The sequence below is a fragment of the Oreochromis aureus genome, linkage group 13, assembly GCF_013358895.1.
Source record: "Oreochromis aureus strain Israel breed Guangdong linkage group 13, ZZ_aureus, whole genome shotgun sequence".
Taxonomy (NCBI): domain Eukaryota; kingdom Metazoa; phylum Chordata; class Actinopteri; order Cichliformes; family Cichlidae; genus Oreochromis; species Oreochromis aureus.
Window position 1 is genome coordinate 13,432,775 of NC_052954.1, and position 13,067 is coordinate 13,445,841.

The following is a 13,067-nucleotide window of genomic DNA, read 5'->3' on the forward strand; positions in this document are numbered from 1 at the left end:
TATTTTCACTTCCCTCATCTTCCTCTCTCACTTTCCATCCTCTTCAGGTGGAGTTAGATCTGAAGCGTCTACGGGACCCGCTCCAGCTCCAGCTCCCGATTCAGCAGCTCACAGACAGCAAAAATTGATGGGAAGAGTGACCTCCCCCTCGCTCAGCTCCTGCAACCCACTTTTTTCCTCTTCTCTTCTGCTGTCCTACACCCTTCTCCCTCTTTCCCATCCCTTCCTCTTAGAGTCCCCCATCCCTGCATCCCTCCTGCACCCGATAATCCCATCCCTTTCTTCTCTGACGGAGGTTGGGTTTTTTTCTCTCTTTTTTTTCCTTTTCTTTTTTGGGTTCTTCTTTTTCTTTTCCCGACTGGAACCTCTAGTCGGAATTGCAAGCAAAAACTGCTAAAAGGCGAAAATAATAGGATGGTGAGAACATCAAGAACTGAAAACGTCTCACAGCTGATGGATGCTGCGGATGATGGAAAAGGAAGATGATGACGATAACATTAAATTGGCCACTATGGATATGCCTCAAGTCTCCAGAGGGACAGCCTGCAGGTAACTCCAGGGATGACACGGGAATTACTACACCTGTAGAACACTCCGCGACAAGGAACACGCAGCGGGGGCAGCTGTGTGTGTGTGTCTGTGTGTGTTGGCAGGACTTTCAGGCTACCTTGGGACACCGACCTTGGCTGCCCCGCGGGTTACCACGGCGACGCAGTCCTTCTATGTCTAGCGGTCAAACTGTCGACACACACGCCTCCTCTTGGACGGGGCAGGCTGCGAGGACACGTTTACAAGAAATCCCGACCGCAGTCACACCATCGGGAAGACCTTCGCTTTTCCTGTGGCCGACTCCTGCTGCCTCTCCCTCTTGGAGCCGCGCCTCCTCCAGGTGACGGACAGCTGTCGCAGATTGACCTTCATGAGGAGCCCGTCTCCACTCGCAGGATGCAGGATTGAAAACGCCTCATATCCTCTTCCTGTTTTAACGTCCTGTAGCGGCCCAGCCTGCGCAAGTATGACAGTACTACCGACAACAACATCACTGTGTGTTCTTTTATTCCAAAAAAACGAAAAAACAAAAAAAAATGATAAAAATATTTTGGCACTTTTTATTTTGAAAGCCATAGTATATTTGTTATGGAAAAATATGAATATATATGTATACAATCAAATAAACCAGATGACCAGAGGCTAGTTTTTTCAGTGGGGGGAGGAGCTCTCATACAACAAACCTCTTTGTTTTTAAAAAAAATTTTTGGCATCAAACAACCCATCTTACACCCTCTAAAGATCTCCTGCCATGAAGGAAGCCCGCTAACAGTCCAACGCACACTTAGTCGCATACGCACACACACAAAAAGCATCGCCCTGTATGCAGTACATACATTAAGCTACCAGTTTTTATGCATTTTCATGGCAAATGCACACTGTATATGCCACAGTAACAGCATTCAGGGTGGATGTAAGGCTCGTTTGCATGGCTGCCGGGGGGGGGGCAAAAACAAGGGTGATGTTTGACTTCTTTAATTATCTGAATTCAGCAATTGCTGTAGAAACGCTTAACATAACGGCAAGGTTGAAATCTTTACCGATCATTGCCTCAGACAAACTTACAGGCATGTTAATATACTTGATGAACTGGCTTCTACAAAAACTTCTTTAGTGGTTTGAGGTTTTTAGTAAACTCCCTGCAGCTCAGTAACCATTTTCTCACAATCGTATGTTTGTTTTCTTTCTCTTACCAAATGAAATCACAAAATAAAAGCTCCATCCAACAACAAAACAACTGTCATGGCATTGAAGTCATAGAGGTTTTCTCATTCAGAAACGAATCCAGAGTTTTCTCCTCCCACTGCTGCTGTAATGCCCCTCCCTCCCTGCTCCCTTGATGGCAAGGCAGGGTAGACTGCATGCTGTGGTATGCCCTCAGTAGAAATCTGTGAATGTGTAGGAGCATTATTGCAATTTTGTACTTAATTGGACACCTTTCTTTTGCACATTTGCTAAAGAGTCATCCACATCAAGCTGAAGTCTTATTCAGAGGTTGTACAAGCCATATATTTATGTTGTCCATTTTTATTTAGGGGGGATGGTCATGGAATAAACCTTTGCCAGCTTCACATATAAATTTATGTTCAGGCCGAGGATTGGTGGCCTTTTCTCCCCCCCATAATCATCTCTATAGCTTCTCAAAGCCAGTTATCTTCACTTCTGCAGAGGGGAAGCGCACGTAGACTCCAGCTCCAGATCATCCTGTGCCTGTGTGTGAACAGTCGTCAAAATCCTACTGATGAGATGCTTGTGTTAAAATACAGATTTTATATTAAAATGCATGATTTTAGGGTCAAATCAAAGGTTAGACATGCAGATCTCAAGGCAGGATTTTTAGTCAAAACTGTTACCGTGTGTGTGTGTGTGTGTGTGTGTGTGTGTGTGTGTTTTACTTCCCAGGGAAAAGGTGCCTTTTGGATCATTAATTATTTAAACTTTTTTGACAATGTAGCAATTTGGTGAACGGCAACATGATACATGATAGGAAAAACTATAAGAAGAGAAAGTTAATCTCTCTTTTTTTTTCATGAAGAAGGGTTAAATTTCACTCTGTGGAAGTGGAAATCAGTTTTTTGCTGTGTGTGTGTGTTTGTGTACATGAGTGTTTGTTTGAACCTGCATGTGATGTGCACACAGAGCAAAAGTGCACATCACCATATTCATGAGTCCTTTGCTCCTAATTGCCGCTTGTCAATAGCGCTAAAAATCAATTTGGCCCTCATCCCGCTTTACGGCCGTCGTCAGTTTTAAATTCGTCTGTCCTGAACACACACACGCACACACACGCGCGCACACACGCACACACACACGCGCACACACACGCACACACACACACACACACACAATAGAAAAAGGTGTTTCCTTGGAGATGTTCTGCGGAAGGTGAGAGTCCCCCCCTCTGCTGTTTCTACACAACACCTCCCTCCATCATCATCACCGCCTCCTCTTTCTGTTTTCATGCCATCCACCGTTTATTGCCTTTTTTTTAAAAACTTTTTTTTTAAACAAATATATCAAATATAGGGAAACTTTATTCTAAAGAGGGTGTTGCATGAATGTATGTTTACATGGGAAATATGTTAAAAAAAAAAAAAAAGATGATTTATCAAAATAACTGCAAAGATAATTTAAGAACGTTGTTTGTAGAGATTCCTAGTTATAAAGGGCAGCGGGCGGGGTTGCGTCTTTAGAATCTGCCCTGCCAAATCTGATTTAAATCCCAGCCAACCAAATGCTCAAAGCCCATCTTCACATTGTTTACTCCCTTAAATCCCTTCCCTCTGCTCCCCAATAAATGAAAAAAAAAACACCTATAAAAGAGGTTTTATGACCTCTTGTCTTGGAGTCCAAAGTAAAAGTGGCAGGTGCATTCTCTTAGCTTATTGGGGGCTATCTCCGGTTCTTATCCCTCCTGTTATTCTTTTTCATCAAGCCCGAGCCTTTTTTCTTCTTCTCCAAAGTCACATTATTACAATATGTTTTGAATTTGTTAAGTTCTGAATTTCTTGTTTTGTTTTTTTGTTGTGTGGGTGTGAGCACTTACAATAAGATTCGTTTAAAATGCCTGAAGAATGAAGCAGATTATTGGGTTGAAAATGATCTCGTACTTCATTCTGACCTCTTATTTACTTTTTCTTTTCTTCTGTTGACATGATGCTGTAATGTTGGCAAAAAAAAAAAACAAAAGAAAAAAAGGAAAGAAAATGTAAAATCCTGTATCATTTATGAAATATGTATAAAAGAGAAATGTAATTCAATTATCAATAAAATCCTTATCCAGTTTTTGGAACCAGTGGTCCGGTTAAAATTTGTGATTAATGTGTAACGCTGCAGATGTTTACAAGGAGAAGCTTTCCAAGGTCTCGAGGACTTCCCCAGACTTTCCTTGACCTTCGGCCCTTCCTGCACAGGACATCCTATGAGATACATCTAAGAATCAACACACTCACTTTTATTTTTGGTGCTTTTTCTATCTTGTTTTGATCATTAAAGCAGAAAAGGAATAATTTCCCTTGAATAACCCGAGAAAAGCCATGAGCCATATCGCTGTGTGGTTACACTTGGGTGCATCACTGCTTTAAGCTAAATGCTAATGACAGCAGAAAAACACACAGTGACCAATGTTTACTAGACATCATTTCTGTATTTAGTTGAGTTGTTGACATTTGACATATAACTTCCTTTCTGTTCACAAGCAAAATACAGCTAAGGTCATGGTCTCATTAGTTGTGCAAAACATCTTGATAAAAAAATGAATCATTAGAGCTGTCACAGTTGTCTTGAGAGCAAACTAAATGTGATCTCTGATCTTCATGACCCTTCTGGTCGGTACCTAGCTGCTCATTTTGTTAAAAATCCAACAGGTCAATCTCTGCTGAAGGATCATAAATCGGATTTAGTCTCAGGAACCGGATCCGGCAGTGCAGCTTTAACAAAACTGACCAACTCACAGAGGTGTATGGTTCCTTATCATCATCTTCTTCTGCTTATTCGTTTTAGAGTCGTAGGGAGGTTTGGAGACTATCCCAGCTGTCATAGGGTAAGAGGGAGGGTACACCCTGGACAAGTCACCAATCTCCTCATCTCCATCCATTGATGGAGTTCATCCATTCATCATCAGTAACTCAGCTTGCTCCATCCATCCTACGGTGAATTTGCCAGTTAACCTAACCTCGTGCATGTCTTTGGACTGTGGGAAGAAGCCAATGTACCTTGAAAGAATTACACAAACGGGGAGAAAATTCAAACTCCACATAGAAAGCCCAGCCTGGAGTTGAACCCCGGACCTTCTTGCTGTGAAATGACAGTGTTAAACACCATCGTGCCACCCTCTTTAACTCCATAATATTAAAAATCAAGCCTAAAAGAAAACATTGATCCTTAAGGCAAAAGTATTCCTTTTAAGAAAAGTCATGAAGTCAAACTATAGTGACTTAATCAGATTATGACTCAGTTGTCCACCTACATAACCCTAAAAATCTGGCCTTTAAATAGGAAAAATTAAGAGCATTACATAAAGGAGCAAATAAGGTTTTATAATACATAAAAACATATAGTTTATGACAGTCTTGCACTGTTCTAAAATACAATGCTGATTCAGTCCATTTGTTCCCCAGAGACTTGCAGCCAGGAGGGCTAACGACGTCTTACTTACAGAACTAAGTGTTCTGACTCATTTCTTCTAACTACCTCATGGATTAATGTCTCCACTGAGTTAATTACATAATGAGACACAAAAACTGCAAGGCTCGGGTTGGCTTCTGCAGGTTTTAAATGAAAAGGGCAAAGCTATAGATACTTTTTTGGCCTGAAAAACCTACGAGCACACATTCACTCTGCTGGATCAGTTTGTCCTCACCAAAGGTCTCGCTGCGCTAAATTTTGAGTGTGCAAACCTCGCTGTCACCTCCTTGAAGTGAAAGATGCTTCAGCGCGACGCTAAGCAGTTTAATCAGATCGGTTTAACGCTCCTCGAGATTAGATCATCACTCGTTATTTCAACGAGCTTTAAATCAGGAAGAAAGAAAAGACAGACGTGTCTCAAGCTCCAGTCAGAAAACATGTGTTGGATATTTTAAAGGCATGTGTGGTGTAAAAATAGTGTTCTGATGGAAACAATGGGAGGATGGTCCTGTTACTGGATTTGGGGAGCAGAAGGTCAGGGATTCAAGGTGAGAGAGGGACATGACAATTTGACAAAGATAAGAGGTGACTATTAAAAAGAGACTTCCTCAAAAAGATGAACCAGAAGTGCCACACATACACAAACACACTCAGGCCTGAGCTTGGATCTTCTAACCAACAGCGAGAAAGCAGATCATGATTTTTTTGGTAATTACCGGTCTGGCGCTGGAGATTGTTGCAGTTGCAAGTGTAGGTAAGTGGATTATGCAATTTTCTATACTTGCGTCCAAAATAAGCAGGTATGTCTATAATAAAAACGTTTTTACTGTGATTAAAAGCAACGTGAGTGCGTAATGGTCAAATTTAATGGTCAAGCTGCCAAAAGCATTATTGTAGTTTTTACATAACTCTAAAGAAAAGTCAGATAAGTGCAGTTTTGGGGTACATTTAATGCTCAGGTGAGTTTTTAAGCAGAGTAGCATTGTTACTGGAAAACCAGGCACAGAGCAATAAACGATGTCGGGCTCTGGCCACACAAGAAGTTGTTAGAGTGATCAGGTCATTCTTGTTTTGTCCACATTAATAAAATATCACTAGCTTTAACCTTTAACAAAAAATATGTGATATGAAAGAGAGTAAGTTTGTGCACTGTTGCTCTTCATCTTCATTTGTACAGACAAGATCAGGTCAGACATGGCTCCATATTCTCCCAAAAGCCTTATTAAGTTATTCATGCCCCATCTGGAAGATTTAATGCTCCCATTAGCATACATCCGCATGAGTCAGCTATGTCCTTTGCCCCTTCTGTGCTGTTGGAGCCGGGGCACATTTGGTCAGTCGTACGTCTCTCAGAAATGGCCATTAATGCTGTCAGAAGACTCAGACTGCGGATTGATCTGTCTGCTTTTACTGGAGCAGCGTGGTGACAAGATGTTCTGTCCATTTGTTGCTATATAGGCCTATATAGTCACAAAATTAGACAAATAGCACAGTCTGCACTGTACTGTATGTGTTTGCCTTCACGTCTCTGGTCAGCTTCGTTCTCTGTCAGGTGTCGCACACAAAGCACTTCCATGATCCGTCTGTTTATTCAGCCCTGCGAATACTGTCTGTTAAACCCTTCTTTTACTCTCATTGCCCACTCCCTCATGCTGTCACCTTTTGTTTTATGTCTGCCCCTTAATTACACTGTTAAAAAGGGCATGAAGAAGGGAAATACTATTGATCGTTTTCCTGCACTTTGTTTATTCTCCCTGTTCAGTTGCTCTCTCTTGATTCTGCTGGCAGTAGTGAAAAGAGTCACCACTGACAGAACTCATTGGCTAAAGAGGCCTTTGAGGACAGCTTGTTGGCTTTTAGTCCAATTAAGGTGTTTCCATCTATCTGGCCAATCCAAAGGTTTCATGGTAACAAATGGTCAAGTGGGCAAAGTACCTAATGGTGTTAACTTGAATTCAAATATACAATAAAGCGTGCACCAAAGCCTCTTTCTGAGCCTTTATATGCCAAAATTTTTTCAAAATTATTCATCATTTACAGTGTAAATGATTTATATTAAACACATTTATCTCACTTTTTAAGGATCTAATCATGTGCTGTTTATTTTCTCCCTTCCCACCACCCTACCTCAGTCTTGGACCCCTGCTCGGCGTACATCAGCTTGAACGAACCGTGGAGGAACACAGACTACCACGTCAACCAATCATCCGGCGTGCCCCTGTGTGACAGCCAGGTCTCCGGTGAATGGTATCGCTTCACAGGCATGGCCGGGGATGCCATGCCCACCTTCTGCATCTCCGAGAATCACTGTGGCACACACGCCCCCATTTGGCTCAATGGCAGCCATCCAAAGCTCCATGAGGGCATCATCACCCTGCCTGTCTGCGCCAGCTTCAGCAACAACTGCTGCCAGTGGAACGCCAGCGTGGATGTGAAGGCCTGTCCTGGAGGATACTTTGTGTACCGCCTGCCAAGGCCCTCAGTCTGCTTCCATGTGTACTGTGGCCGTGAGTGAGCATGTCGGATGTGACATCTGTTCGTTCGTGAGATGCTTTTTTCAGTAGCCTGACTTTGTTGTTTTTGTGTGTTGCAAAGATTTCTACGATATTTGCGACGAGGCCGATTGCACGGGTCCCAGGTGTCCGCAGTCTGACTGCCGCTGCGCCCCTGGAAATGTCCTGGGACCAGACGGACAAACATGCCTGGGTGAGACATGCAGAGAGGGAGGAAGTGAAGGGGACAGATAAGTTGTGCAACAGACAGAGATAAGCGGGAACACGGAAGACAGATAGGCTGGAAATGTTTCGTGGAAAACAACAAGAAAAATCAATCCAGCTGGAGTTGCAGTCGGTTCACCCAACTGTTTTATTTTCTAATTAAGCTGTTCCTATGTTATTCCTCATTTATTCAACATAATATCCAATGGCAAGTGGGGTGATGATTGCTGCTCTATGTATTTATATCACCTATAGCATGATCATTTGTACAATACGTTCATTCACAAAGAGATTGGTATACCAAGGTATAAAGTATACAAATATAAATATATTAATATTTAAGTCTTATCTTGTGTGTTGGTTCACTCATATCCCCAAATCGTTCAACTGGTAATCTGTTACTGTCCATTACTTATTTTTAATGAGCCTATCACAACTTCTTCAGAATATTACAATTAAAATAAAGCTTATTTTATTTTAAAGAGCAGAGCCTGATTAAAAATGATGCCAGGTCTCTCTTGGAAATGAGATTTTAAATCTCAATGAGATTTTTACCTGAATAAATAAAGGACTAATAAAAAAAAGCAACAGAAGCAATAAAACATTTTAAAATAGTGATTTATGGTATACGCTCAAGGTGAGCATCTGCAGGTGTGTGTGTTTGTGTGTGTGTGTGTGTGTGTGTGTGGCATACTGGGGCTTAATGATGGTTGACAGGCATGCTAGGGCAGCCTGGCCAGTTTGAAATTTACCATAATCTCATTATTCATCCATCTACCAAATCTGCCAGTCCTCACCTCAGTAATTACTTTCTCATTTCTTCATTCTCGCTCACTCTTTCTTCACTCTCTTGCACTCTCACTTTTGTTTCACCGCACACTTTTATTTCATCCATCATTATTTCTTTACCGGCCCTCTCAGGATTATAAATGCAGGTTTAAAGTCCTTTAAAGTTGATTTATCATTCCTAAGTGGATGGCCTCAAGGTGATACACTCCACTCTACCCATCTGCTGCTCAGTCATTTAAAACAAGACTCATCTGATATTAATATCTGAACCTGTGTGTGTGTGTGTGCTCAGATGTGAACGAATGCGATCAGGGCAACGGTGGCTGTGCAGAGGTATGCGTGAACACCAAAGGCTCCTGGCGCTGTGAGTGCGGACGAGGCCGTGTGCTGGATGAAGATGGACGCACCTGTAGAGGTACAGGCGCAGGCGTGTATTTATGTGTGTGTGTTGTACAGAGATGAGTAAACTGGACGCAAACACACACAGCGAGCTCCAAATACTCTCCTGTTCTCTGTGTTGAAGAGATAGCAGGCTGTCATGTTAACAATGGAGGCTGCAGTCATGGCTGCTCCGCTCTGCTGGACTCCTATCAGTGCCACTGTCCCAGAGGGCTGGAGCTGGGAGAGGACAAGCGCACGTGTCAAGGTGTGTGTGTGTGAGTGAGAAAAAAATGGTAGATATTGGTGATAGATAATCAATCGGGCAACAGAAGCAGACGTGAAGATACATGTTTGGATTTATCTCATTTGATTTTTCAGGAGAGATATGAGGTGAGTGCATTTCTTCAGGTCATAAGTGATGTCTTTATTATTGCTGTTGTCAGGGTGATCTATAATCATATTTGCAGAGAATAACATGATTGGCCTTTTCTAGAGAGCCTTTTTTGAGAATCAAGAAAAATTGCAAAGCATACTCTGTTGTCTGTTTTTCTTTTGTCATTTATGAAAGAAGACTCCAAAGAAAAACATTTGTATCATGGTTTATTGAGCAGATTAAGCTTTTGATTAACAGTTCGCTAGATAATAAATAAATATGTTCTTTTAAGTCAGAATGCAAAAACATTCACCTATTAACATTATTTTAATCATTATTCTTGATTTATGTCTCAGTGATCAAACAAAATCAAAGCTTTTGTATTTAAATCTCTTGAACAACAGTTTGCGAAAACATAAAAGGAATGATGCTGATATTCACAGTGGGGGAGCTGGAGCCAGCAAATGTTTGTTTATGGAAATATGATGTAATTGCCAAAACTGACAATTTGTTTCTTTTCCTTGCGCAACACATAAAAAAACATGTTCAGAAATTTCCAGCAAGAAAGTGATAAATCAGTAGAAACTACTAAGAAAAGTTAAGCGGCCACTAGTGGTAGAATGAAGCAGTGTCTTGGGGCGGCTGTGGCTCAGGAGATAGATCTGCTCGTCTATGTATTGGAACGTCAGTGGTTCGATGGCTCGTCCTGGCTCCTGTTGTTGCTCCTTGTTTTTCTGCTGATAGAACTCAGATCTTGACTGTCACGGTTGCTTGTTTTTACTGGTTTCTCTATCATTACTTCTCGCCACAGGGCATCATACTGTGTGATGTGGCATATGTTGTTGTATAATAATCACACAACTGTGAGATCATTTTAAGCAGCTTTTTGTTGTTTTATCCATGTAATAGTTGGTGATTTCTGTTTTATAGTGTTATAAAGAATCTGTGATATCTTTGACTCCCCCCTCTGCAGTTCCAGTCCAGTGTGATTCCAGCTCTATTACAGTATCAGTTCCTAAGGACCTTGTAGGCGGCCTGGAGCTCTTTCTCTCCAACTCATCTTGTCGGGGTGTCTCCAATGGCACACACATCAACCTCAACTTCAGCCTCAAGACATGTGGCACAGTAGTTGAGGTCAGAGGAACTGGGGTGAAATTTTTGATAGAATGTGCCCTGGGTTAAATATGTAAGCCTAAGGCTTTGAAAAATGAGCAGTGCACTTTAATATGGGTTGTTCAAGCTTGTCACTAACTGAAAAACCCATTAACGTAATGTAAATGTTCGCTCTCAGGTGACAGCTAATAAGATTGTAGGGACCAACCTGGTGACAGGTCTCCCCAGGAGCAGCCCAGGAAGCAGCGGGGACTTAATAGTCCGCACCGGCAAGTTGGTGCTCCCAGTTACCTGTGAGTTCCCCAGGGAATACCAGGTTTCAGACGGATACCAGGCAAGCCAGCGCAACTCAGCCCTCGAGCTGGAGGGCCACAGTGAGGGGGTCTTCACTTTCTCACTAGAGCTTTTTAAGGATGCCCAGTTCTCAGAGGCCTACCGAACCCCACCCCAGCTCCGCCTGCATGACTCCCTCTTCTTTGGGGTTGAGCCCAAGGAGAGAGTGGATGGTCTCTCTTCCCTGGTGGAGAGCTGCTTTGCTACACCGGGGCCCAAAGCTGACCAGGCCCTCAAGTACTACCTCATCAGAGATGGGTAAGTGTAGGTTTCATGTTATTTCATTTCATAAATACTGTATATCTACATGTGCCTTATTTGCTTCTTCAATTAATCACTGTCTGTTTTGCTGCCCTCTACTGGCCAAAGATATAATGCAATAACCTACTTTAAATTAACAATTGTCTTTAAATTTGAAGGGAACAGATAGATGTCTGAAGAAATAATCAAAACAATCAGTCTGGTGTAAATAGCCATGCAAACAGATTTCATTTTATTTGAGCGGATGTTTAAACATGGTATTAATGGTTTTGTGGTATAAACTAAGATTTTATTTGTAATACTCACTCCGCTGACAATTTCATACATGCTGTGAACTCCTCAGATGAAGTTCTGTCCACCTTCCCTGTAGAGGAGTGAATCTCAACGATAAGCCTGACAAAACCAAACCTGCTTCAAACTGTTTATGCAGAGTCACTCCTAGAAATGTGCAGCTAAACTGAACTGAGCATTTAAAGTGTGACGCACATACACACACACAGAAATGAGATTTCTGCCTTGCTAACAATAGAAGTGCATTGAGTTCCAGTTATTGTAGTAAATGTCATCAGTATGAGATCCCACTGCTGTGTCTTATAAAGGTCTTGGCATCAGGTGCTCAACAGTTATCGAACCGGAAATCACTCTTTCAGCTGAAAAATGTCACTCTGTCTTGTACTCGGACTAGTTCAGAAAAAAATACAACACATAGTTTTGGGTAGAAAAATGGAAATGAAATTTTTAAAATGTATGAAAGACGCCGTTTTCCCAGTGAATGCAGAGTTTTCCTCAGCAGACACAAGCAGGTCATCACTAAATCTATATTCATGTTTGCCAACAAATGCGGCAGGCTTTCAGGACCTTGAAGCATCTAATCTCTTGATGAAGTGACTTGTTAGAAACATTTATGGATCTCTGTTTACTGCATTAAGATGCATGTGTGACTCTATTTTCTCTCTTTGGCTTCCTACGCAGATGTATTGCTGATGAAACAATGACACAGTACTCGTCAAAGGACCAGCTCTCTAAGCACTACCAGGTCCCCGTCTTCAAGTTCATTGGCAAGGACAACCAAGTGAGTAAAAGGAGCATGCTGGGAGCCAGCTGGCGAATGTGTGTGGGCTTATGCCTGCGTAGCTCTATACTGCAAAGACTGTATTAATAGACCATGTGAATTAGCAGTATCCTCTACACTGTGAAGGCAGTCTCAAAATATCAAAACAAGCTTGCTTCCTCTGTTTACAGCAAGTGTTCCTGCACTGCCAGGTGCTAGTGTGCCGGGCAGGAGACTCCCGCTGTGCTCAGCGCTGTCGGGGACGAGTCCGACGGGAGGTTCAGACGGATGAACCTCAGGAGCAGCACGCATTGAGCGCAGGCCCCATCATTATCCTGCCTTAATCATGGCAATTATACAATGCTATCAACACAAACATCAACAAAAAAGCCATGAAATTAAACAATCAGCACAGTTGCATTTAAACTGAAGTGAACACTTTATGGTTTTTCTCACTTTCTGTCATACGTACACTATTAGAGTGGTGCTTTTCCAGATTAAACATGCGTAGAGTTTGAGATAATAAAGTCAGCGTGTCAGTGTTTGTGCATGTAATCCTTATGAGCCAAAAGCTCAGATCTTAGACTGTGCTGAACACTCAGTTTCAGACTGATTTTGTACTCTTGTAATTTGTAAGATGTCAAAGAAAGGGATATCCAGCTCTGACTATATGAAAACCTCACCCACCTTCTACACCCACCTTTTTTTTTTTGAGAAGAAGCCAAGCAGAAAAAGATGGCTTAAAGAGAGAGGAGCTAAAACAGCTTGAACAGATGAATAAGGATAATTTTGAGCAGCTTTAGTAGAGTCCAAAAATAAAAATATAGAGATGGACATAAGCATGATGGAACCCCTTTAAAAAGGAATCGTCCAG

At 42.0% G+C, this 13,067-nt stretch overlaps 2 protein-coding genes across 3 annotated transcripts in view; both read left to right on the forward strand.

Moving 5' to 3' along the window:
• Positions 1 to 3,841, forward strand: part of mcu (mitochondrial calcium uniporter) — a 56,470-nt gene extending 52,629 nt beyond the window's left edge. For both annotated transcript variants that reach the window (XM_031732074.2, XM_031732075.2), the window contains exon 9: positions 48 to 3,841. In XM_031732074.2, coding sequence (XP_031587934.1) covers positions 48 to 128 — 81 coding nt within the window. In that variant the 3' untranslated portion in view covers positions 129 to 3,841. The remainder of the gene's footprint in view (positions 1 to 47) is intronic.
• A 1,963-nt stretch (positions 3,842 to 5,804) lies between these two features.
• oit3 (oncoprotein induced transcript 3) lies at positions 5,805 to 12,735 on the forward strand. Its single transcript, XM_031732076.2, has 9 exons — positions 5,805 to 5,929; positions 7,308 to 7,682; positions 7,771 to 7,881; positions 8,974 to 9,096; positions 9,205 to 9,327; positions 10,409 to 10,569; positions 10,727 to 11,139; positions 12,115 to 12,214; positions 12,385 to 12,735. The coding sequence occupies exons 1-9, from the start codon at positions 5,872 to 5,874 to the stop codon at positions 12,535 to 12,537; spliced, it is 1,617 nt and encodes a 538-aa protein (XP_031587936.1). The 5' UTR covers positions 5,805 to 5,871; the 3' UTR covers positions 12,538 to 12,735.
• Positions 12,736 to 13,067: the final 332 nt, after the last annotated feature.

What these genes read in the sequence shown, in the direction of transcription:
- oit3 (XM_031732076.2), top strand. Translation starts at nt 5,872, where the DNA reads ATGATTTTTTTGGTAATTACCGGTCTGGCGCTGGAGATTGTTGCAGTT. An exon ending in CATGTGGCACAGTAGTTGAG is followed by an intron (nt 10,570 to 10,726) that starts GTCAGAGGAACT and finishes GTTCGCTCTCAG; the next exon opens with GTGACAGCTAATAAGATTGT. An exon ending in TCATTGGCAAGGACAACCAA is followed by an intron (nt 12,215 to 12,384) that starts GTGAGTAAAAGG and finishes CTCTGTTTACAG; the next exon opens with CAAGTGTTCCTGCACTGCCA.